Source organism: Tympanuchus pallidicinctus, unplaced genomic scaffold (genome assembly GCF_026119805.1).
Source record: "Tympanuchus pallidicinctus isolate F22 unplaced genomic scaffold, pur_lepc_1.0 scaffold32, whole genome shotgun sequence".
Taxonomy (NCBI): domain Eukaryota; kingdom Metazoa; phylum Chordata; class Aves; order Galliformes; family Phasianidae; genus Tympanuchus; species Tympanuchus pallidicinctus.
Window position 1 is genome coordinate 1803632 of NW_026294750.1, and position 23726 is coordinate 1827357.

A 23726-nucleotide genomic window follows, 5' to 3' on the forward strand; every position below is an offset into this window, starting at 1 on the left:
ACAGCAATTTCTTCCCTTTTAAATTGCCCCCATTTTGTTTCGCTTCTTAATCACCACTGGCCAGGCTCGCAGAGGCCACAAGCACTGGGCACTGCCTGCCAAACCCAGGCCTCCAGCCCAGTGTTGTGCCATCCCTGTGCAGCAGGGCTGAGTGCAGGTGTTGTAGTGCTGGGAGCCTCGATTCTATTCCCACTGCAGCAGAGGTGAGAGCCCAGGTTTGCTGGTGCTCGGGGTGGATCGCGCTGCCACGCTCCTCTGCCTGGCTCCACTTGCCAGCTTGAAATTCACTTGGGAAAAAAAAAAAATACTTAAAGAGACCAACAAATAACAAATAACAAGCCTGGCAGCCGGCCAGCGATTCAAAGGCTCCAAAAATGAACTGAATTTGCAGCTGGCCACGTTCCCTGCCTGTCTTGGCAGCAGGGCTGCTGTCTGAACACCTGCCAAGGGCAGAGCACTGCGGAGCGCTGCTTGGGCGCTGCGGGAGCACTGCTGGGTCTGGAGTGCTGGGTTTTGTGCTCCTGCTGGCTGCACGGAGCAGGTGCTGGGCCAAGGAACGTGTCCTGCAGAGCTGTTTGCAAACAGCGGAGCTCGGCGTGGCTGCATCACCCTGTTCCTCTGCTACATGCCCTGAGCAGAGCAACACTGCAGAGTAGCCCAGTGCTGCTGGGGCTGACGCTCTGGAGCTGATGGAAGGGAGGCTCGACTGCATGCAGGAGGCACGGGGAGCTGCTGTGAGGCCAGCACTCCACAGGGCATGGCTAAATGTGCTAATGCTGAGTGACACCAGGGCACGGGGAGCGGAGCTGGACGGCACTGCTCAGCCCCCCACTCCAGGACGGTGTCATGCAAAGCAGTAATTGGATCCTGGGATTTGCTGAGTGATATCGTGGATTATTTCACAGCCATCGTGTCCAGGGGTAATCTTGTTACGGTATTACACAGCCACGTGCACGCACAGCCCTGCCGTGCCCACGCGGGGATCTGCTCCTCCGTGCCAAAGCATCGCCTGAAAGCTCACAGAGGGATGGGAGGTGTGCAGGAACAGCAGCGAGCTGGGGCAGAACCAGGCTGAGCAGCAGCTTCCTGCTGCAGGAGGTGCAGCCGAAGCCCGACTGCTTCCTGCTCCTCCCAGGCCATCGGTGTGGGATGCGGACGTGCAGCGCGGGGCACAAAGTCTGTTTTTCAGTGAGGGAGGGACGATCTTTGGTGCTTGTGCCCCAATGAACTTCCACCCACAAAATACGTATTTGTGCCTGGCAGCAGTGGGTTTAATCAAAAACAAGCTTCTGCTGTGTTTTTTGGTTTGTTTATGCCCAGCTGAAATGCTGCAGCTGCAGCCAGCTCTCCCACAGCAGATTTCCAGCAGGTTAACTTTGGACTGTGATGATAACGAATTATCTGTTAAACGCACATTGGAAGGGAAGCTAATGGGAGTGTGTCTGACATGTCTCTTGCTGCTCCTGCTCCAGTTTTCTCTGGCTTTTTTTGTACCCATTAATACATTTTGTCCTCTTTAGCCTGTAAACCAGGGAAAGGGTAGCAGTGTCTTCATCCCAAGAGGGAGCACGACCTGCTTAGAAAGAAGGCAAGCTTTATTTATCCTGAAGTGGGGCTTGGGGAGTAGCAGCAATGTTTGTTGATCCACAGCTTATCAGCTGTTATTAGAAAGGGACGATAGCACAGAACGAGCAGCTTGTGGGGCACATTTACCCCCATCTGTTTACGGGATATCTGGGATCTGTTTGGATGGTGGCTGAGGTTGTTCAAGGATCTTCTTCTGCATCTCTGTGGGGCCAGCACATGCATGCACATGGCCAGATTCCTGCCACGGGCTGCTGTGCGGCTGTGACTGGGTCAAAAGACATTTTATGGGGCACCCTCAGGTGAGAAAGCAGTTCTGGCTTGTCCATCAGAGTCATCAGATTGCTTTGCGTAACTCCTCTGCCTTCGCAGCTCAACCACAGGAGTTATGCTCAGCAAACACAAAGAGCACATGAAGAACGTGGGGCCGAATCGGGCAGCAAGCGATGGTTTTCGTGGGTGCTTGGCAGTGTTTACAAGGGGTGTAATCTCGGGCTGTGCTGCTGTGCTGTCTGCCCATGGCAGCGCTGCTCTATCTCAGACCAGCACTGTGCTGTCGGTATTGCGGGAGCGTCTGCAGGAGTGCAGCTGAGCTGGGGATCTCAGAGCACGCAGGGAGCTGCAGGACGGCCGCACAGCAGCTTCTAGGGCTAAGAGTCACCTGCAGCCCTTTTGCTGAAGCAAAAGGCAAAGTCCTGTCAGCAGCGTGGGGCCAGGACTTCCTCCAGCGCTCAGTGTACTTTGGTGGCACTGGACTTGGGCCTGTGTGTGCACAGGGAAAGGGCCCAACCTGCTTCAGAAGGTGCCAGCCCTGGGGACAAACACGCAGCACAGGGCCCCACCTCTGCCCCCGTGGGCACCAGCCCTGCTCACCCATCCCAGCAGCTCCAGGGTTGGGCACACCAGCAGCTGCCATGCATGCAGCACATGGTGCTGGGAGCTCCTCTGCAGGGAATTTTCCTCCCAGTACACGCAGTTGAACAAAGCTGGAGAACGGAGGCTTTCCTGACATTGTCCATCCTGGATCTTTGGGAAAGGAACAAGCAGGGTTTTGGAACAAGCAACACATCTGTGTATTTACACATGCACACAATAGGTCGTGTGCTCACCCATGCTGAATGGGAGCAAAATGTGGCTGTCCCACTGCCAAACCCTGCCAGCAAGGGGAAGGCCAGAAGAGCATTGCTGATACGCAGAAGCGAGGGAACTGCCAGCACGGTGGGGGCTTTCCTTCCATTGCTCACACCCACACAGCCAGGGGGGAGCAGTGGGGTGCTGAGACAGAGCTGCTCCACCCCACACCCGGCTGCTGCCGTGCTGCTGCCAGTGAGCCACACTGGGGCACCCGAGTGGGCTGGCAGGGAAAAGACACAGAGCAAAGTCTGTGCCGAGTCCCCATGGCCTCACTCAGCCCCAGAAGCTGGGCCACTCTCACTCCATGGATGTGAATGCATCTCCAGCAGCTCCAGAGCTGCCCTGCTTGGGTGCCCATAGGGTTCTGCATCCCCTTGATCAGTGTGGGGGAAATGAGCACATCCCTGACCCCTTGGCTGCTGCCTTACCCTCCTGGCTGTCACAAGGGCACAGGGCAGCCCTGGTCCCATCCTGGTAGAGAGAGTGCCTGCTGTGAGGACAGAACCTGATGGCATGGGGCCCCAGGGCTGCAGGTGCCTTCCTCCTGCACTGCTTTCCTCCTGCACTGCTTTCCTCCTGTACTGCTTTCCTCCTGCACTGCTTTCCTCCTGCACTGCTTTCCTCCTGTACTGCTTTCCTCCTGCACTGCTTTCCTCCTGCACAGCCTTCCTCCTGTACTGCTTTCCTCCTGTACTGCTTTCCTCCTGCACTGCTTTCCTCCCACAGGTGCCTTCCTTCCCAAGGTTCCTGCCAGCCTGGCCACCCTTGCTCACCCCGTACAGGTAACCAGCACTTCCCACATGGCATGGAAGGATCAGGCTCCTCTCATCCACCCAGGCCAGGAAATCCCAGCCCTCTGGCCCTTGCCAGGCTCCAGGTTTAAAAATACTTAAGGAAAATAATCCTCAGCCTCATTGAGGCCAAAGAAATTCTGGGCAGGTTTCAGAACAAACATTGGCGGCTGTGTTTTGTCTCCTCAGCTCCCACACTCCAGCCCTTGGCTGGGCACTCGCTGCCTCCCGGGGACTCACACAGCAGTGAGGTCCTGGGTCTGTGTTGGCAGTGCTGCCAGGCAGGGCGGCCTCTGGTCTCATCCTGCTGTGTGTCCCGAAGCCCTGAGGTTTGTCCTCGGCTGCTTCAGAGCTCGGAGAGTGCACTGAGCTCCCCAAAGATGATGCAGAACTGAAAATACCGAGTAACACACAGAGAAATCAGGCATTGTACAACATCCCAGGGAAACAGCTGCTGCAGTGTGGGACTGGAGCTGGAGAGCAGCCTGGAGCTCCAGATTTTTCCTGTGGTGAGACTGTCCTGAGATCACCATGTAAACATTTACCATCCTTTCAGGAACAGGACAAAGGTGCAGGCAGTGGGGGCTGATCCCAGTAGTGTCATCATGGCAATGGATGCTATTGGCAGCAGCTGTGGGTCACACGAAAATAACACAGGCTCTGTGGATGGGGACAGACAGCAGGGAGGGGACGAGGCAGGTGAGGCAGTGCAAGTGACACATGAAGTCATTTTACGTGGGATATGCTTAAATGATTTGCAGAGCCCCCACCTCTTCCTCCCCACCCCGAGAACAGGAATAAAGTCATTAAAACAGAGTGTTCTGGGACAGCAAAATCCTACTGGAGAGCACTGAGGCCTGGCCAGGTCCCCCTGCTCTGCAGAACCAGACCCTGCACCGGTCAGACCAGTCTGGATGTCCCTGAGGCACTGGCCCCAATGTGAGAGGTTGGGAATGAGGTGGGGTTGGAGCGGAGTGTCCCTCTGCAGCATCACCCCGAGGATGGGTCTCTGTGCCCCCCACCAGCGCGGTGCTGCATGGCTCTGCCATGTTCCAGCCCAGGGTGTGATTCACCTCCAGGTGGGCTCTGATCCCCTCTGAACCCCAGCCACCCCCTGCAGGCATGGAGAACACCAGAGCGGGGATCTGTTGGGCAGCCAGCGCTCAGGGAGCTGCTCTGGGAGCAGACAGGCAGCAATCTGCAGTAGGGCCAGCAGCCCCCGCAGCATGCAGAGACCTTCCAAATCCCCGTGGAGCAGGAGCCAGCACTGAAAGTACACCGAGAACCACCACCTCCCTCTGGCTGCAAGGACAGCAAGGGAGGATGAACAGATGTGATTTCTTGTGCCAGATAAGCTTCTTGGCAAGAGGTGGCATGCTGGCATATGCTGTACAGCAGCAGCCCCGGGAGAACAGCCTGAGCACATTGAGAGGTGAGGAATGGGCACAGAGTGGGGGAACAGCGAGACCATGCTCTGTATGATGCCTCTTAGTGTCCACTGTGCCACCTGCACGTGGCTGAGGATCCCTTGCACCCTGCTCCCAGCCACGTCCATCACTGCGTGCGCAGCGTGAAGGTTGCAGCAATTGCAGGGATTTTTCTATTGATCATTGGTGGCAATTTTAAACATTTTCTCAACAATTTCTTCCTAAGACACGTTGTATTGTAAACAACGACAGCAGTTGTAGCACAGCCCTAAACAATGTCGCGCCTTTGTCATCATTCAGAGGAGCTGCTGCTCCCCAGGGACTGCCCTGACGCCTTCTCTTCCACAGCCATTGTCCCAGGGCTGCTGGGGTGGGTAACCTCTGGACCTGGAGGTGGGCTGAGAAGTGTGAGCCCAAAGGTTCAGAAAACCTTCCCAAACCATCAGGAAGCTGATGGATATCTCAGAAGGACAGGCTTTCCCTGGAGATTTCCAATAATTCCTGGATTTGACTCCCGTTGTTGCCTCTTATCAAGCAGGACACGCATGCTGACAAAGACGGGAGGGCTGAATTTGCAGCTGCTAGAGACATTAGTGTCAATGGAAACCAAAGCTAGTGATTATATTTTGAGGTTACTACAGGCCCTTAGTGTTTACAATGGGATACAGAAATCCTGAACTGGAATTGCTCTGCTGTGACCTCTCTGGAAGTGCATTGGCTGTACCAAATCTTAAACTCGATTAGCAACGAATGCAGCCAGTAGTGAGGGTGGCAAGGCTGCTTATAGCTGCCCTTAAAGGGCAGCTTTGTTGCCCAATATCCTGAAACAATATCCTGTTTTCCTCATGAGAAAAAAAAAAAATTCCTGAAGGGATTAATACTAAATCCATCTTCTAAAGGAGGCGGAAGTGCAGTGGCTCTGAGCATGGCTTTCCTCCATCTACAAATGAAGGAGCATGGCAGCACCATCCCAGCTCACTGCTGCTCCCATCCCGTGTCCCGGCAAAGCACTGCTTGCAGGCGAAGGCACTGCAGGAGTGGCACTTTGAGTCCGCTCCCAAACTCCCTGTCTTTAATCACTGTTCATCTCCCGATGAGCGCAGACCTCTCCCTGCTCTCTGAGTTGCTCAGAGGTAGATGCAGCAGGAAAACCTGCCACCCACTCGCTCGTTGGGTTGCGTTGTCCTTCAGAAGTGGGTGAGTGAGGTTGCTCTGCTTCCAGCGGGTGCCCCCAGTCACGGAGTGCCCCGACATGCACAGCACACACCCATGCACACACTTGTGGGGTTGCAGAGTTGCCTTTGATACAGAAGGGATCGCATCTCCTGCTGCTGCTCCTGGTCTTGTAGCTGGGCTCTCCCCTTTGTTCCCTGCCGTGGCTCTGAGGTGAATTACACCATACTTCTGCTTTAAAACAGAGCGTTCAGCATGCAACCCAGAACACAATTAACTTCATTAGGCTGCGGGAGAGAGCAGCTACAGAAGAACATTCAGACTAACAGTCATCTGTGCAGGATTTGTCACATGCGATGCGTCACCGCTGCAGATCTGCATCCTGAGCATGTGGAGCTCTGGTGCTGATGTATGAACCTCACTTGTGTGTCATGCAGTGCCTTTCTGTGCCCAGGCTGTGCAGCAGCTTTGTCTGCAGCAGGATGAAGCAGTTGGACATCTCGGAGCTGGGGAGACCTGGTGGTGGCCTGTCAGCACATAATGGGGCTGTAAGGTAAAAGGGGACAGATTCTTAAGCAGGGTCTGTTGTGATAGGATAAGGGGGAATGGTCTTAAACTGAGACATAGGAGGTTTAGGTTGGATATTGGAAGTTTTTCACCCAGAGGGTGGTGAGGCACTGGCACAGGTTGCCCAAGGAGGCTGTGGATGCCCCATCCCTGCAGGCATTCGAGGCCAGGCTGGATGTGGCTCTGGGCAGCCTGGGCTGCTGGTTGGTGACCTGCACACAGCAGGGGGTTGGAACTGCATGAGCATTGTGTGGTCCTTTGCAACCCAGGCCATGCTGGTGATTCTGTGATTCTATGATTTAGAGTGGATATAACAAAAGTTCTTCACGCTGAGGGTGTTGATGCACTGGCACAAGTTGCCCACAGAGGTGGTGGTGCCTCGTCCCTGCAGACACCCAGGCTCAGTCTGGGGGCCTCTGAGCACTGATGGACCTGTGGGTGTCCCTGTTCAGTGCAGGACCGGATGGCTTTCGGGGATTCCTTCCAACTCGAGCTATTTTGCGAGCACACAAGGGCCGAACCCGGCTCCATGTAGACGCAGCGCTGGGCCCCTCCCCGCCAGCTCTGCCTGCTCTGAGCCCACGGTTCCGGGCACAACATCTGTTTGTGCACAGAGCAGCGCAGCCGGCAGCGGGGGTTGCTCGAGTCCGTCTCATCCGCCATCCTCGCGGTTACGGCACAAACGGGCAGCACAGCGGCTTCTTGGAAAAGCCGCCTGCCAGCTCACGCTGGCGACAGCCAGAAACGTTCAGGTAGATGAGGGAAGCGCCGCAGCCAAAGAGCACAAAGTCGGGCCGGCTGATGTTGGGCGCAGCACCGCCGCCAGGGGCCGCGGACGTCGCTTCCCGCGGACCCGCGCGGACCCGCGCGGACCGAAGCGCGGTGCCGGCGCTCCCCCGCCGCCGTCGGGCCGCGCTTTCCGCTCGGGGCGGTACGTGCCGGGCCGCACGGGAGCCGCGGCCACGCGTGGGGCGCTCCGCGCACGTGGCGCGAGGATGGAGGCGGTGCCCCGGCCCGTCCCACCCGCTGCCCCCGCCCCGAACGGAAGGCGCGGCCCCTCCGCCCTTATAGCGGCGGGGGGGGCCGGGGGAGGCGGCACTCGGCCGGCGGCGGCACGCGCAGGTAGGGCCCGGCGCTGCGTTGGGCCCACGTGGCGTTCAGGGGGAGGAGATGGAGCTTGGAGCGGGGCAGGGGGCAGAGCGGTCCTTCCTGGGAGGTTTCGGGGCTCCACGTGGCTGGGGGATGGAGGATACGCGGGGAGGCGGCGAGACCTCGTGGCGGGAGCCTTAATGCTGCGGTTCGCGTGGACGCGCGGCCCCGAGCCCCGCCGTTGGGGGGGTGCGTGTCCGTTGGGTGCTGAGCTCCTGCATAACGTTAGGGGCCCTGCTCGGCTCTGCTGCGGGGAGGCTGAACAGCGGCCGGTGGGCCCGGCGGTGGGCTGGGCTGGGATCCCCGGCAGCTTTGCGATCGCCTCGGGAGCTGCTGGGACCTCGGCCGTTGTTCGGGGCCGCAGCGTACAGCGCCGGGTCGCGGTCCGACGCCGCTCGACGGGTCCGTTCCTGGTTTGTTCTGCCGTCGGAGTTGCCTGCCTTTGTGTTTTGTCACCTTTCCATAGTAGTAATTCAGGCCTTGGTTTTTTGTTTTTTTTTTGGTCGCGGTCGGGCCCGCGTTCTGCTTTTCTCCCCCACGTGGAAGAGCGGCGGGAGGCGGTGGTGACCTCCAGCGCCCTCCGAGGCGCTCCTGGGGCAGGGAAGGACGGGGGGGGCTCCGCGCCGTCGGTGCTGCAACGGATGACCTCCTGGCTGAGGGTCGTCCGAAACCAAGGTGAGCGCTGAGCGGAGCGCTGGCGAGCTCCTGTGCTGCCGCTGCATCCGCTCGATGGGGCGGCCCGGGGTGTGCGATGCCCCGGTCGTGTTTTTTTGGCCGCTGAACGGGGAGGGTAAATCCGCTCCGCCTTGTGCGCTCCAGATAGCGGGGATGGATGCGAGGCGATTAACCGAGTTCTGGATGGCTGATAAGAGAAAGCTCCCGCGGGAGCTGAGGCCCCGGGGGCCGCGTGGGGAGCGTGAGGCCAATCTTGTCTGCTCGGCTGCGGAGCCGTGCTCAGCTCGGGATCCACGCTTGGTCCCCCCACAGGCAGTGAGGCCGGGGAGGCTGCAGTGCTCTGCTCGCCCCAGGCCTGGCATCGCAGGAGGCAGCGGGGGGCTGTGGGGCCCCTGCCCTCACCGAGCAGCCTGATACAGCTTGTGGTGTGGGGCTGCCCTGCTGCAGCGAGCCGGGCTGGGTGATATCTTGATAGAAAGGCCACCACGGCCTGCTGCTGCTTGGGGCAACACGGCAGCCCTTGTCAGCGTGTAGGAATGTGTCCCCCAGCACGTGTTGTGGGCTGGGGGGGTCTTTCTGTGGCCATCTGGGTGGTGGGCAGTGCGTTGGGAAAGGCTGAGGAGCTCACAGTCCTGTAATGGTGCTGTGAATAGGCACAGCACATCTGTGGGGCACCCGCCTGCCCCATAGGTACACTGGACTTGGTATTCTTGGGCTTCTGTGTCAGGGGAGCCTTTTAAATCTATTCCAAGGCACCTGAAATACGTTTTCACGTTTCGTGGTGTTTGTTTTCTTTCTTTTCTGTATGCCTGAAGCCATTTTGTGGTGCACAGGCATCCCTTTCTCATGCTAAGTGAGGTAACTTGGTGCGTGCTGTCCCTTGGATGCCTCTGCTCCAGGCTTTTCTGGCCACGGAGAAGAGCAAGGCTGAAAAAGTCCCCTCTGGAGTGCTGCTGGGACTCAGGAACTCCTCAGAGCCCCACGTCCTGCCTTCAAAGGAGCCTTCTCTGTCTTCAGTTCATCCCTGCCTGGTGAATCTTCCAGCCATGCACAGGTATGGTGCAGGCATGCTGTGAGCTTCCCTGCAGTGTCACAGCTGTGGCTGTATCCTGTCCTGCCCTCCAGGCAGAGGTGTGAGAGCATTATCTGCTCTGTGCCCACCAGGAGGTGGTTCCTAATCAAAAGGTGCCAATGGTGCATCTGTTCTCACACTTGCCTTGATTTGTCTGGCAGCTAAGGTGGAAAATACCCAGAGACTTTTGCAGGGCTGGAGGCTTGCGTGATTCCGTTCCATAGATCCTTCATGAGGAGTTGAAAAGTTGCACGTAGCCTAAGGGAGGCAAGTTCTGTCTAAGCACATCGGTGTTAATGTTGTAGTTTTATGACTTCTCCCACTTCCTTTGGTGGAATAAGCCCATAATAGCAACCTTTCTGATGAAGAAAGCAGGAGCCTCTTGCCATTATTGTCTGAATGACTCATTTTGAAATGCTCCCTTCGAGCTGCTGCTGTGTAATTGTGCTGCAGCCAAAGAAAGTTCGTGTGGGGCTGTAGTTGGTTCTCAAAACCACAGTCCTCCTGCAGGTGGTGTCAGGTAATCTCCATCCACATAGCTGCAGCCGCCTCCTCTGTGCTTGGGAGGCTTTAAAGAGGGATGAGATGGATGTGGCTGAGAACAAAGGCGATGAGCTGCTGCCCTCGGGGAAGAGAGGGGCGGTTGTTTAGACCGAAACAGCTGTGGGGCTCTGAGGCTCTGCTGCCCCACACAGTGAAACCTGGAGTGGCTGCGTCCTTGGCTGTGCGTATCGATGTCTAATGAAAGAATGCTGGTGCTACTTGGTACCACATTTTTCTCATTCTGAGGATTTCTTGGCAAGGCGCAGATCGTCTCTGAGGCATTTGTGAGTACTGCAGTGCTGAGAGAAACATCCCTGCTCCTGTCGAAGTGGGGTCTGCGCCTGGGGACCTGAGACTGAAACCTGCACGAGGGGATGCTGAGAGCCACGGCCCTCCTGGGATGGAGTTGGGTGGCTGCAGGTGGGCTGGGGGCTGTGCTGTGCAGGGGGAGTCCAGCAGGAGCTGTGCCACAGGGCCTTCATTGCTACCACACCAGAGCTGTGGGTCAGAGGGATCTGGAAGAACTCTGCTTGAGTTGTGGCCATTGCCAGCCAAAAAAAAAAGTCAGCCAGGGTTTTTTCCCTTTATTCCTCTGGTTGCTTGCTTAAGCTTGCTTCATGCTTTCTCATACTAGTAAGGCTCCTGGTCCTTGCTCAGACAGGCTGAGATCACTGGTGGTAGTGGTAATACCTGGATACAGCAGCCTAGAATGGCTGCTTGTAATGGGCCTGTTTTGGGGAGAGAAATTGGTACCTGCTTTCTTGTTTGTTTTGTTTTTCCTTCCTGCCCTGCTTTGTGCTTCTGACAAACAACCTCAGAGTCCTGTTGCATCAGCTCCCTGCAGGCAGGAGGGCAGTGCTGATGGCTGCAGGCGGTGAGGAGCTGCCTGGATGGGGTCAATGCACAGCAGTGCAACCTCCTCTTGCAGCCCACAAACCAGGTGTGGTGGCTGCTGTGTGGGAGATTATCTTCAGATCCCTACAGTCTCTGTCCTCAGCCGCTGTTTGTAGTGAGTGATGCTCCAGCGGAGCCCAGAGCCCTGCTGAGGTGAGCGCTGGTGCTGCTGAGTGGGCTGCTGCACAACTCAGATCCTGCACTGCAGGCTGGGGCTTGCACTGCTGTGGGATCCGGAGCTGAGCAAAAGGTGAAGGCAGCAGCCACTGGCACCTCTGCTGAGCACGAAGCCATGCCTTCTGGCATCTGCTTGTCTGCTCGCCAGGCTGACAGACTGCAGCATGTCTGGGGCTCTGCTGGCCATCCTTGGGCAGAGGAGGGGTGCTGAGCAGGCTGTGCTGTGGCTGGCGAAGGAACCTTGAGCTCATCTGCGTGGGCTGCTGTCCTTGGGCAAACTTTACATGCTACTGACCTCGCATCACCCTGGGAACAAATGCTTCAGCTGAGCAGGACCTCAATTGAGTATTGTTTTGGTGCAGAGTCCCTGCAAATGCTGGGTCGTCACGTATGCCATGCACAGCCAGGTTAAAACCCTGGCTAGGGGCACTGGAATTACATCCCTGTGCTTAATTCTACAAATGTGCTTAAAGCCAGTGGAAGCAGTGTCTCATTAGTTGATAACAATCTCTATTTGATCTTTTCTCTGGCCAGAAAATGTCCTGATTTGAAGCTGTGAGATGTTACTTGCTCTCCCCAGCTTGCAGTTGCTAGAAGTTCCATCTCCCCAGCAATAAGTATAAGCCTGCAGCTCAGAGTGAGGACCTCTAAGGGGTGCTTGGATTGTGCCCTGGATGCTGCCTGTCTGTGGCAGCTGAGCAAACCCTGCCACTGGGAAAGGCTTTAAAAGCACCTGAGGCAGGAAGTGTGATAGGAATGTGTGCCTGGTGCAGCAAAATCCCCAGTGGGAGGGATGGATGTGAGGAGACAGGCAGGGATCTGCATGGCCAGGGTGCTGCTTGTGGGAGAAACCCCTTCTGCCCTGAAAAAGAGCGTTGTGAGGTTACCTTTGTAAAGGGATTGCCCCAGAAATATTTTGCAGCATTTGCGGTGCTTTATAAATGTGAGCCTCTGTCTCTCCTCCGGAATCCTGCCAATCTGGAGCTTTAAAAAGCACAGCGATTTGCTGGGTTATGTAAGTAGAAGTCTTTAAAATCTTCCTGATTCAGGCATCTTCAAAGAAGAGACCACAGCAGCAGTGCATAGGGCCTGGGAGAGGGAAAGGACTGTGGTCTTCCCCAGGGTCTGTTCCCATTTGATGCAGTCTGGATTGCATAAAAAGAGACACAACTGCTCCTGCCATTGCTCTGCAGGATGAGGGCTTGCTGTAGGCTACCTGTTCCTGCAGGTTTGTCAAGACTTCACAGGCTAGCAGATGTGATACTTGCAGTCATTACTTGGTCTCATCAGTCTTAATTACAGCTAGTATGGTTGCTTTGTTTCCTAATAGGGCAAACTGTAGCTGGCTGCCTGGCAGCTGTGAATATGATTTCCAAACACATCTTACATGTTGCTGCTCTTCCAAAACAGCACTGTAAATGTCATAACTGTTCATTTACTTTATATATTTTCTTTTGCAAAGGGGAGGGAAGCTTTCCCTTTGGACTGGCTGCCTGGCGTGTGCTTTTTCTCTCCCGTTTGAAGCCTTCCTTTGATAGAAGAAGTATTTTAAAACTGGCCTTCCTTAATGAGGGTTTGCAGTGAGTCAGGGCGAAGTGCTGTGACATGCAGAGCTCATGTAAACCCTCTGGCATCAAACTTTGGGGTTCTTGCTTAATAGTCTCCAACTTCAGTCCAAGGTATTTCACTATGCATTGGCACTACAAGAGAGGTTGTCTTGCTCTTCAAAAGTCTTTTATGGAAGGATGCCACCTGAGCAGCCATAGAAGAGGAATGAGCCCAGCCGTAGTGATTTTTGTCTCAGCTGCTTGGGGCTGATGGAAGATCTAAACTTGTGTTCCTCAGCAGTATCCCCAGCGTTCTGTTTAATAGCTGTTACTGTCGGTGGCCTTTCTTGTGCTATCAAGTAGTTTGTATTTACTGGCTAGCAGCTGGGATTTTTGTTACCAAAATGCAGTATTTTATTTTTTTTTTTTTTAAATGGCAAATCAAGGCTGCTAGATGATGCCTTAAGCTCGCTGGGTGCTGTGAGAGCTCAGTATGACTCGAAACCTAGGAGTGAGCTGCAGGCTGTGCAGTGGCTGGAGGTGATGTCAAACGCCAGTATTTCTATCAGTGTTTAACTTAGAGTAACTGCGTCCAGTTCTGGGCTCCTCAGTACGAAACAGACAGGGATCTCTTGGAAAGAGTCCAGCGGAGGGCCACGAAGATGGTGAAGGGCCTGGAGCATCTCTGCTATGAGGAAAGGCTGAGTGATCTGGGTCTGTTCAGCCTTGAGAAAAGGAGACTGAGAGGGGACCTGATCCAGGTCTATAAATATCTAAGGTGTGGGGGGGCAGAATGGCGAGGCCGGACTCTTTTCAGTGGTGAATGGAGACAGGACAAGGGAAAATGGCTGGAAACTACAGCATAGGAAGTTCTGCACCAATGCATGAAGGAACTTCTGTACAGTGAGGTGATGGAGCACTGGAACAGGCTGCCCAGGGAGGTGGTGGAGTCTCCTGCTCTGGAGATGTTCAAGACCTGCCTGGATGCCGACCTGTGCGACCTGCTGTAGGGAACTGCTTTGGCAGGGGGGTTGGACTCGATGAGCTCTGGAGCTCCCTTCCAACCCCTGCAGTTCTGTGATTAAGGGTGGGTTGCCTGAGGGCAGAGTGTGTGGTGGCTGTTTGGGGTGAGCTGTGCTGTGCCAGAAGCCACTCGCCTGGTGGCTTCAGCGAGTCGAGCTGCTGGGGATTGCTGAGAGGAGCATCCTGTGAATGATTCCTGTGAGTGGAGGAGCCCGTGTGCTCATGACAGTCATGTGCTGCGCTGGCTGGAGCGTGGGTGAATTAAATTACCCTTCCAGCCAAAAAGATCCACGCCTGGCTCAGGCTAAACCAGTCTTAAAGGCTTAGGGCGACCTCGGGGCTCCCCGTGGTGTGGGGATGGAGCTGCAGGGCCGCACGGGGCCTGGCCTGTGCTGTGAGGTGAAAGTGATCTGGGCGGCCGTGGGAAGGAGCTGGCTGCCAAGAGCACAGCAGAACGTGCCAGGTGGATGCTGGCATGAGAGCGGCCGTGGATGCGATGGTAATCGCCGTGAGGCCGAGCGGATGTGTGCTATCAATAGGGTGCATTGCACCTCTGTGCCAGGGAGCGAGATGCCGCTGCCTTGTGTCACCTATAGGAGCTCTGCAGAAACGTCTGGTGCTCCGTTATGTCTTCAGGTGAAAGCCTGAGCCGGAATATTGTATGAGAGCGTTTAGGCTCTGCTGAAGGAGCTTGATGTGCGCCTTCCTTCCCCTCTGTGCTCACAAGGCTCAGCGTGAGCAGGGCTGGGGGAGCCTCTGCAGTGCTTCAGCTCCAGGCTCTGCCCTTCTCAGCGGTGCTGCCTTGCAGCAGGCATCTTGCTGCATGGGAACCCAGCTCTGAAGGCATCCTGAAATCTGCAGGGGCACATGTGAGCTTCAGGGGCTGTGGCAGTTCCTGTTTTGCATACAGTGAAACCATGCAAGTGGTTGGTTTGGTTGTGTTTCCTCTGCGGGATGGATTGTGCTGCTGTCTGAACAGCCTTGTTTTTTCGAGTAACTGCAGCTTCAAGGTGTGTGCCAGCTGTGCAGCCTGTGCAGGACCTGTGCTGCTGGGGGTGCATGAGCAGCACTGTCCCAGCTGCGTTCCCTTGTGCTGGGAATGGCCTTTTTTGTATCAGGAGGGATTTTAGTAGTGCTGGGATGCAGAGTTTCCTGGGAGGGCTGGAGCACCTCCCCCTCCCTGCCCCAGGGGAGGACAGAGCCCTGGCAGCATCCCACTGTTGTTGCTCACAGCTAAGTTTAGCTGCAGCGTGTGACCTTCTGGGAATGCAGGACTAATGGGTGTGCTGTCTTGACACCTGCCTGCATTGCAGAAAGTCCTGGCTTGTGCACAGTTTTATCTGGTAGGTGTGTATTTAAGAACCTGGGAGTGCTGCCCTGCTCTGGGCAGCTCTCTGTTGCATGAGGTGCTTGCTCTGGAGGACTTCAGGAGTCCCTTCCCTTCTTTTACCCCATTTTGGGGTTTCCCAGATCTTCCTGCCCACCTGTGGGCTGCAGGATCCCCAGCACACCTGCCCCTCACTGGCCTGCATGGAGCACTCACTGTTGGCCAAAGCACTGGCATCTTCCTGACTTTGTGTGTGATGGGTCAGAGAGGGGTGTGTGGATGCTGCTCATCAAATGAGAACTGGTTTTGGGATTTCCAGTTGTGCTGAGGTTCCCAGGCCCCAGACTGATGGGTTCTGTATTGTGGGACCTAGCAGGGCCCGGCCTGGTGCCACTGTCAGAGCAGCCATTTGAATGCCTTCTTTTTGTTGCTGTGTTCAGCTACTCTTGTAAGATCACGGCTTGCCCTTTTCAGCTTATAATAGGATGTCATCTCTTAAATATGTACTTTATAAACACCTGCTTGCCAGTGCTTTTAAAGGCCACCAGTGATCTGAGCGTTTGGTTTAAGATAACTTTCCAAAGCCTGCCTGCAAACCTGGATTCTCCCCCCTGGGAGCAGCCTTCCTGGAGGGAGTTGGGGTGCTGGTGTGGCTGCCAGCTTCCTTTGCAGCACTGGGGTTGTTGGGTGCTGTGCCCTTTGCGGATGGGGCCCTGCATAGCAGGGGAATGAGTTTACAGCACTCTGTATTCAGCTGACGTGATACTTTGTCCTTTGCAGATCTTTGAACCCCAGCTGATCCATTGCCAGCCTCATTCAAGATGCCACCGGCCATCGGAGGCCCTGTGGGATACACTCCTCCTGAAGGAGGCTGGGGATGGGCTGTGGTCATCGGAGCCTTCATCTCCATTGGATTTTCCTATGCCTTCCCCAAATCCATCACTGTGTTCTTCAAAGAGATTGAGGTCATCTTCAACGCATCTAGCAGCAAAGTCTCATGGATCTCCTCTATCATGCTGGCTGTTATGTATGCAGGAGGTAAGAGAATTGAGGACAGCATTTCATGTGCTCTTGCTTTGGAGTATGAGATGCTGGGCCTCATTAATTGCGTCTTGCTGTAGTGACAACAGTCAAAACTTTGATAAAAGTTAGGATTTTCTCATTACGTGAGAGCAAAATGTCTTTAGCAAGCTTGCTTGGAGTAGATTGCTCCAAGTTCTTTTCAGTGTCCAGAATGCAAAAGCTGGGTTAATCTGTCCTCTTCAGCAAAGCTGTAGGTAAATGCTTTCCGGGGTATTACAACTTGTGTAATTCTGCCCTTGTTCTTGTAACAGTGTGTGGTTGAGGATCTGTCTGCCCTCAGCACCTGCCAGAAAGCTGGGGAGAGTAGCTGTGCTGAGCACAGAAGCCCTGTTACAGGGTCTTTTCCTGGTTCAAGATGCTTAATTTTGGAATCCAGTAAGCACTGACTGCCTACCAGAATCTGTTCCCTTTTCTGGTCAGCTCTGACTGCTGAAATGTGCACTGAAAACGGATGTAGTCTGCTCTTCCCAGTGGTGCTGAGCAGTGCTTTAGACAGCTTGTGTTTGGAGATGGCAGCGTGCACTGGAAGATCAGAAACACGAGCAGAATAAAGCCAACTGCTTAAAGTGAAACAGCTCCCCTCTCCTGTCCTTCAGAAACTGCTTGGAGTCTCCTAATCCCCAAGCTGTACATTTCATGCTTGCTTTTACACCAGCAAGTAGCAGGCAGATGTTGCTCCGCTGGGGTCATGTGTTCCAAGTTCCTAAGCCCCGGTGCCTTGTGCCAGCCTGCACATGCAGTTTTGCACCGGGTAACCTGGCTGAAAGAAGTTCTTACTGGGACCCTGCTGTTGTGTGCACTTCAGTGGCAAATCGGAGCTTGTACTGCTGCCATCCCCAGCTGGCAGGATGCCTGGTCTTATTTGCATTTGTGCATCAAAAGGAGCTGACGTTAGCGGCCTGGCTGAGCATGAGGCTCTTCCTTTTGGGGAACAGGCTCTGCTTTGTCCTTGCTTAGCAAGCGAGGCAGTGGGCACATCTCTCTGCTCCAATGTTATAACAAGCTTGTAAACAGTGTAGCTGCCTTAATGAGGCTTGATCTGGGCCATTCCTTTTCCTAATGCACTGAGAACAGTCCCTCTGCGTGCCCCAGAACCTGTGATGCCTGCTGCTGCTTGGACTTGCAGTGACTTTTGCTTCTAATCCTGAAGACTCCCTTGTCCTGTGCCTTATGCTGATGCTGCCAGCTGCTCGTACTGAACAGTGCCCATCAGATCCAGTAGCTCACTGGTTTTGCACCACTTGCTGTTACCTGCACACAGACAGATGCATCCCTCCAGCCTGGTGGAGTGCAGCTTCCTCTGCTGCAGAAGCTGCAGTAGCAGCTGGGCTTCCCAAATGTTCTCTAGGCTTTGTTTAAACTAGGCAGAAAGGTCAAGTAGTGTCTGAGGACCCATGAATAACATGTTGACAACCTCGCTATCTGTTAATGGTGAAACTAGGTCTGTTAATATTCAATGGATGTTCATTCAGTTTATTTAAATACATTTTAGTATCTGTAGAGCATGCTTTGCAGTATCTAATCACTGTTTGCTTTGGATTAAAGCTCCTGATAATGAAGCACTTAAAAGGCGGTGTGCACAGCGATTGGGCTGCTCCTGCTTCAGGGGGTAGCAGTGAAAACTTTGCCTCAATCTCCCTGCATTGTGCAGGAGCCTTCCCTTCTGCAGGCCCTTGGTGCACTTTGCCCAGCACCCACCAAAGCTGCTGCTTCATGGCCTTGTCCTCCACCAGAAACATCATGTTGGATGCAAACTGTCACCTTGTAATGTTTTGCCAAGCCCCTGGGCCATGCTGGATACAGAGCACGGGGCAGGGCCTTTGCCCTGGTCCTTGGGAAGCTGCGGGGCAGCTGGTGGCCTGACAGGTTCCTGCATAGGCCGTGGAAGGCTGCTTGCCCAGGGAAGTTGTGGCTTTCAACAGCTGTAAACAGCTTCTGGGGCTCCGCAGGGCTGCAGTCCCTGGCACTTGCTAGAGTCTTGCTTTTCCAGTTGGGATTTCAGCACGTGCTTTAACTAAATGTCACCATTTCTTGTCTCCAGCTGTCTTTGGTCCTTCAGTCCTTCCCTCTTATCCCAGTTCCTTTGCTGGGTGAAATGGCACTGTGTAGAAATGAAGTCTTCCTGTGCACATGTCTGCCTGGTCACTTGAGCGAAGGCAACCATGACAGTAACTCACCTCTGGGCATGTCTCCTTTGACTCTCCAGGTCCCATCAGCAGCATCCTGGTGAACAAGTACGGCAGCAGGCCCATCATGATCGTGGGTGGGTGCCTCTCGGGGTGTGGTTTGATTGCAGCCTCTTTCTGCAACACCGTGGAGGAGCTCTACTTCTGTGTGGGGGTCGTTGGGGGTAAGTGCCAGCTGTGCTCTGATGGGATTGTGACTGAGAAGCCTTTCTCAGAGGAGCAGCTTCTGTCTAGTAATTCTCAGGAAATGCTTACTATGAATTTGCGTAAGTCCCAATTCCCTTTATGTGCTCCAGTAAGAGGATGGCCCTGGTGATGCAATGCAGGAGGAATGTAAGTGCACAGGCACTCACTCGCCTACTTAAAATAGAAAGCCTCCCTTTATTCCTGTCTCAGGTTAGGATTGTGCCATGCTAGTAGATGTAAGGTCTGTCAGGGGTCATAGCAGGTCTGTCTTTTCAGCTTTCCTAACTCATGCATACAGCTTGTCCTCCCAATTACCTCCACGGTGGGTGTTGAGGTGTTGAGTATTGCTCATACAGGTTGAAGGTTAATACAGCTGAAGTGGTAGTATTGAACACAAAGAACTGATCTCTTGCTCCTCTTGCTGAGCCCCTCTGTCATCACTGCTGGCTTCTGGGGATGTAGAACTCTGAATCCTTCATTTCTCCTCTTCAGGCCTTGGACTTGCCTTTAACCTGAACCCTGCCTTAACCATGATTGGCAAGTATTTCTTCAAGAAGCGTCCCCTGGCGAATGGACTGGCTATGGCAGGCAGCCCCGTGTTCCTGTCCACCTTGGCACCTGTGAACCAGCTCTTCTTTGGCATATTTGGCTGGCGAGGGAGCTTCCTCATCCTCGGTGGTCTCCTGCTGAACTGCTGCGTTGCTGGATCCCTCATGCGGCCCATTGGTCCCAAGCCAGACCAGCTGAAAAAAGAGCCCACTAAAGAGGTATTGCAGGAAGCTGGGAAAGCAGTGAAAAAAGGTGATGGCGATACCAGCACAGACCTCATCGGTGGGAAGACAAAGAAACAGAAGAGCACGCTTTTCCAGACGATCAACAAGTTCTTGGATCTGTCCCTCTTCACACACAGAGGCTTCCTGCTCTATCTCTCAGGCAACGTGATCATGTTCTTTGGGCTGTTCACTCCCTTGGTCTTCCTCAGCAATTATGCAAAGAGCAAGAAGATTGCCAGCGAGTCTGCAGCCTTCTTGTTGTCCATCCTGGCCTTCGTAGACATGGTAGCCAGACCTTCCATGGGACTGGTGGCAAACACCAAGTGGATCCGACCAAGAATCCAGTATTTCTTTGCCATCTCTGTGATTTACAATGGGGTGTGCCACCTCTTGGCCCCCATGTCCACCACCTACGCTGGGTTCTGCATTTATGCTGGTTTCTTTGGCTTTGCCTTCGGCTGGCTTAGCTCGGTGCTGTTTGAAACCCTGATGGACCTGGTGGGAGCGCAGAGGTTCTCCAGTGCTGTTGGCCTTGTGACCATCGTGGAGTGCTGCCCCGTGCTTCTGGGACCCCCCCTGCTCGGTAGGATGTCTCTGTGTGCTGCTTCTCCTTGTCTGGCTTTGCTACTAGTAGCAGTAGACCAGTGGGGCTACTGGTCCCATCTGTGGGTGGTGCTCTCTGTGCCTGGGTGCAGGTGAGGGAAGGTAAGCAGCAGCTTTGGACCTGCTGTGACATCTGGGGGAATGAGAGATGGGCTGAGCCCTGGCGTGAGCCGGGGAAGCAGAAGGAATAGGCCTGAAGCAAATGTGGTTGGCTTGGGCTGCTCTTGGGAATGCTTCCTGAACCCCGAGCAGTTTGCAGGCAGCACTGGAGGTAGTCTTGTTAAACCCTCCTCTCTCTGTCCCATCAGGTAAGCTCAACGACATGTATGGTGACTACAAGTACACATACTGGGCCTGTGGGATCATCCTCATCATCGCTGGGATCTACCTCTTCATTGGGATGGGCATCAACTACCGCCTGGTGGCAAAGGAGCAGAAGGCGGCGGAGGAGAAGACGAAGAACGAAGGGAAAGAGGAGGAGACCAACATCGATGAGGCTGAGAAACAGAAAGAAGCAAACAACGACGTGGCTACCTTGCCTCAGAAGAGCACAGAGGATGGTGTCAAAGAGGAGGAAAGCCACATGTGAGGGACTGGTTTTAATCCCAGTGTGTCGGGGGAAGCGCCGCTGTCCTGAAGCAGCGTCTGGGGAAATGTTCTGCTCGTGTTGGGCGGCTGTGAGAAGTGTATAAACCAGGTGTTCACTTTTAAGCAGGCTCTGAATTGTCTTTCCATCTGTGTTCAAAGGTAACAGAGCTACATGCGCAGTATCCTCGCATGTTTGGGGTGGGGGTGGGGGAAGGGATGACTTTTTATATTCTGGCTTTTTAACAGTAACACGATTGTACTAATATGTGCCTTACAGTCTTCAAATCTAGCTGAATCTGAATGAGCCTTAACTCTACTCTAAGCCGTGCTTTAGCTCTGTATTCTTGGGGTTTGATGTGTGTGCGTTCGTGTGCATCTTTGAGAGTTCTGTTGATATAAGCCATAAACAGCAGGATACTGGGTTTGTTGGAGCACGATAGGTGTCAGGGCTGAGCCCCAGATGAACCCTGCTTCACACGCTTCTTATTGCAGACACTGGGCATGGAGGCAGTGGGTCTTCAGCTTCCATGCCAGATGCCTCCTGGCTCTGTTAGGTGGTCTTCAGGCATGATTTGAAAACTTTTTAGCTACTGTAGTTCTTTACAATTCTTCCTTTTTTGTAGTTTTGGTTCTCATGGGATAAGCAGGTTGGAGAAGGATGGCTGCAGTTCATATCAGGCAGCGTCTCCTGTCGCCCACTCTGGGCCTGAGCAAATCCTCCCTTAGCAAGGCATCACCTGGGTGCTGGGGTCTGTGCCCACGGGTGGGGAACCTGGCTCTGCTGAGGCAGGAACTCTTCTCAGTGTAATAAGATGTAATAGGAAATGTGTATGAGTGGAGCTCAGCTGGCACCGCAGCAGGGCTTGGAGCAGGTGACATCCCTTGGCCTCTCCACAACAGATCCAGGACAGGCTTCTACCTGGAGGACAGCAGCCCAGCATCTTATCCAGCTGAGACAAGTGGGTTTGGGTGCTCAATGCTTTACAGACTGAAGGGGCCGGGTGGACCAGACTGTTGTAGATGCATCCCTGAGACAGGCATTCTGCTTTTCCTCTTTTATCTCTTAGAAAAACCTCTTTTATTTGCGTCTGTTCAACTTAAGATCTTAAGGTGATGGATGCCTTACCGCTCTCATTTAGGACATGTAAAGGGGAGGAAAGAATTTGTAAGTATTTATTTTTTATTTTTTAGTGTTGGAAAATATCTCAATGTACGTGGAGCAGGTTCGTGGCTCTCAAGTTATAGTACACATTGATCAGAAACCTTGTGAGAGGCTATTTTTTTCAAATAAACTTTTTTTTTTTTTTTTTTACAATTATCCCTTTTAATGTTTAACTCTTATTTCATGCTGACAGCATGTTCCAGAAATGTGCCAGAAGATGTGTATTTTGGGCTGGTTCTGGGGAGACGAGTGGGGTTAAAGCAGCAGGCTGACCGGTCAGGTATGGTGCAGAACCTTGGCAGGTTTTTGTGTTGTGAGAGAAGAGGCAGCAAAGAAACTTGGTGCTTCCCTTTGAGGACGGCTGAGCCTCGGTATGCAGATCTTTTCCTGCAGCAAGAAGCTCCTTGGCCTGAAACTGCTGCATGCAGGAGAAGTGCCTTTTCCCATGGGCCTGGCCAAGGCTGACACAGTGCCCGACGTGGGGTGTGTAGGAGTGCGTGTGTGTGCATGCCTGTGTGCGTGTCTTACTGCTTCACTACAGTCTTTGCATGTCAGGAAAACACAGCCTTGGGGAGAAACTGAGTTCCTGCCTGCCTCTCCAGCTGCATCGAGCTGCTGCTGGTGTGGTGTGCCCTGCTTGGTGCCCTGCTTGGTGCCCTGCTTGGTGCCCTGCTTGGTGCCCTGCTTGGTGCCCTGCTTGGTGCCCTGCTTGGTGCCCTGCTTGGTGCCCTGCTTGGTGCCCTGCTTGGTGCCCTGCTTGGTGCCCTGCTTGGGCCAGAAGCTGCTGTGGCTCCAGCAAGGGGTGAAGTGTGTGTTTTGTGCCTCTTTCCATCTCTCTAGCTGCAAGATGGCAACAGCCAGGTTTGTTCCTACGCGCTCTGTTTTTAGAGACAGCTTTTCCTCTCTTTTTAGCAGGATGCCTATGAAAGCTGTAAGGTTCCTCTTCATTGCCGGTGGGGGCCCGCTTTGTTTGCTCTGTGGGTAGAGCTGTGATGGAGGGGCTCCCACCCCAAGCCCTGCTGCAGCCTCTGGTGCTGTCTGTGCTGCTGTGGATGTCTGCAGGCCTGGTGCTGCCAGGAGGACGGAACCCAGCTGCCCCCCATCACCCCATGGGGTGCCTGGTGCCCGTGGTGGCCTCACTCAGGGTGCTGACTGCTCTGCTCTGCACCTCTCCTGGCTGCTGCAGTTCTCTACTGTCAGCCAGCTCCAAATCTCACAGGAAAAAAAAAAAAAAAAAAAGGCCAGGGTATTTCATACTGTAGAGTAACTTTATAAAGCCAACAGTATTTTTGTACAAAAGGACTTTATTGTACTGAGCTTGTAATACTGGAAGACTGAGTAATTGTATTTTTCGTCAAGTTCTGCGTCTATTGTAGTTACCATAACTGGTTCCTGTTGCAATAAACTAACCGTGATGAGCTGCGGTGTGGTCCCTGTTCTGTAGGCACTGATGGTTCCAGTGGTGCTGGGCCTCCCCTGGTGGTAAGGGGGCTGTGTGGGTATGGAGGCTGAGCTGGTTCCTGAGCCCTACGTGGCGGTCAGGCAGCCTGCAGGCTGTTCCTGTGCTTGCTGGCTGCTCTGGAATGATGATTCCTTCTGCAGAAGGAAGGGCTCAGCTGGAGCTGCTGTGCTTGACCCCTGTGAGCCTTGCAGGAGGAGCTGGAGTCCTGTTCCCTGGAATCCAGTAGCACAATTACTGACACACGCTTTACTGTAAGTAACGCTGCTTCCCTGCCTGTGACTTCTGAAAGGCAGCTGGGCTGACGGCCAATTTGGCTTCTTAAGGAAAAGATGTTTAAATAATTTCCTCCTGTTTTGCATTGGTGAGCTGATAACGCTCATTTCCCCAGTCCTGCTGTTTACTCGAGGTGGCACGGCGCTGCTTGGCGGTCTGGCTGAGGGCTGCAGCCCTGCCTTGGGCTGATGAGGAAGGGGCTGGTGTGTGGCACTAGGTGTGCTGCAGCCCTGCCTTGAACAGTGAGGTGACTCAGGCGTGAGGGTGTGGGTTGGGCTGCATGCATGCTGATGGGTGGCACGGTGGCCTCTGCTCTGCAGCCTCAGA

The 23726-nt window shown here is 54.2% G+C and overlaps 1 protein-coding gene across 3 annotated transcripts; it reads left to right on the forward strand.

Annotated features, from left to right (window-relative positions):
- Positions 1 to 1748: 1748 nt before the first annotated feature.
- SLC16A1 (solute carrier family 16 member 1) lies at positions 1749 to 21805 on the forward strand. 3 transcript variants are annotated; one of them, XM_052698099.1, is made up of 5 exons: positions 1749 to 1886; positions 15864 to 16121; positions 18373 to 18516; positions 19031 to 19894; positions 20223 to 21805. In XM_052698099.1, the coding sequence occupies exons 2-5, from the start codon at positions 15905 to 15907 to the stop codon at positions 20501 to 20503; spliced, it is 1506 nt and encodes a 501-aa protein (XP_052554059.1). In that variant the 5' UTR covers positions 1749 to 1886; positions 15864 to 15904; the 3' UTR covers positions 20504 to 21805. The 3 variants fall into 3 exon arrangements, with proteins under 3 accessions (XP_052554059.1, XP_052554058.1, XP_052554060.1); XM_052698098.1 differs by lacking the exon at positions 1749 to 1886 and adding an exon at positions 7679 to 7798; XM_052698100.1 differs by lacking the exon at positions 1749 to 1886 and adding an exon at positions 8407 to 8500.
- Positions 21806 to 23726: the final 1921 nt, after the last annotated feature.

Bases quoted from the DNA above. Each gene is read 5' to 3' on its own strand.
- SLC16A1 (XM_052698099.1), top strand. From the start codon at position 15,905: ATGCCACCGGCCATCGGAGGCCCTGTGGGATACACTCCTCCTGAAGGA. The intron at 18,517-19,030 runs GTAAGTGCCAGC...TCTCCTCTTCAG, and splicing joins CTGTGTGGGGGTCGTTGGGG to GCCTTGGACTTGCCTTTAAC. The intron at 19,895-20,222 runs GTAGGATGTCTC...CTGTCCCATCAG, and splicing joins TCTGGGACCCCCCCTGCTCG to GTAAGCTCAACGACATGTAT.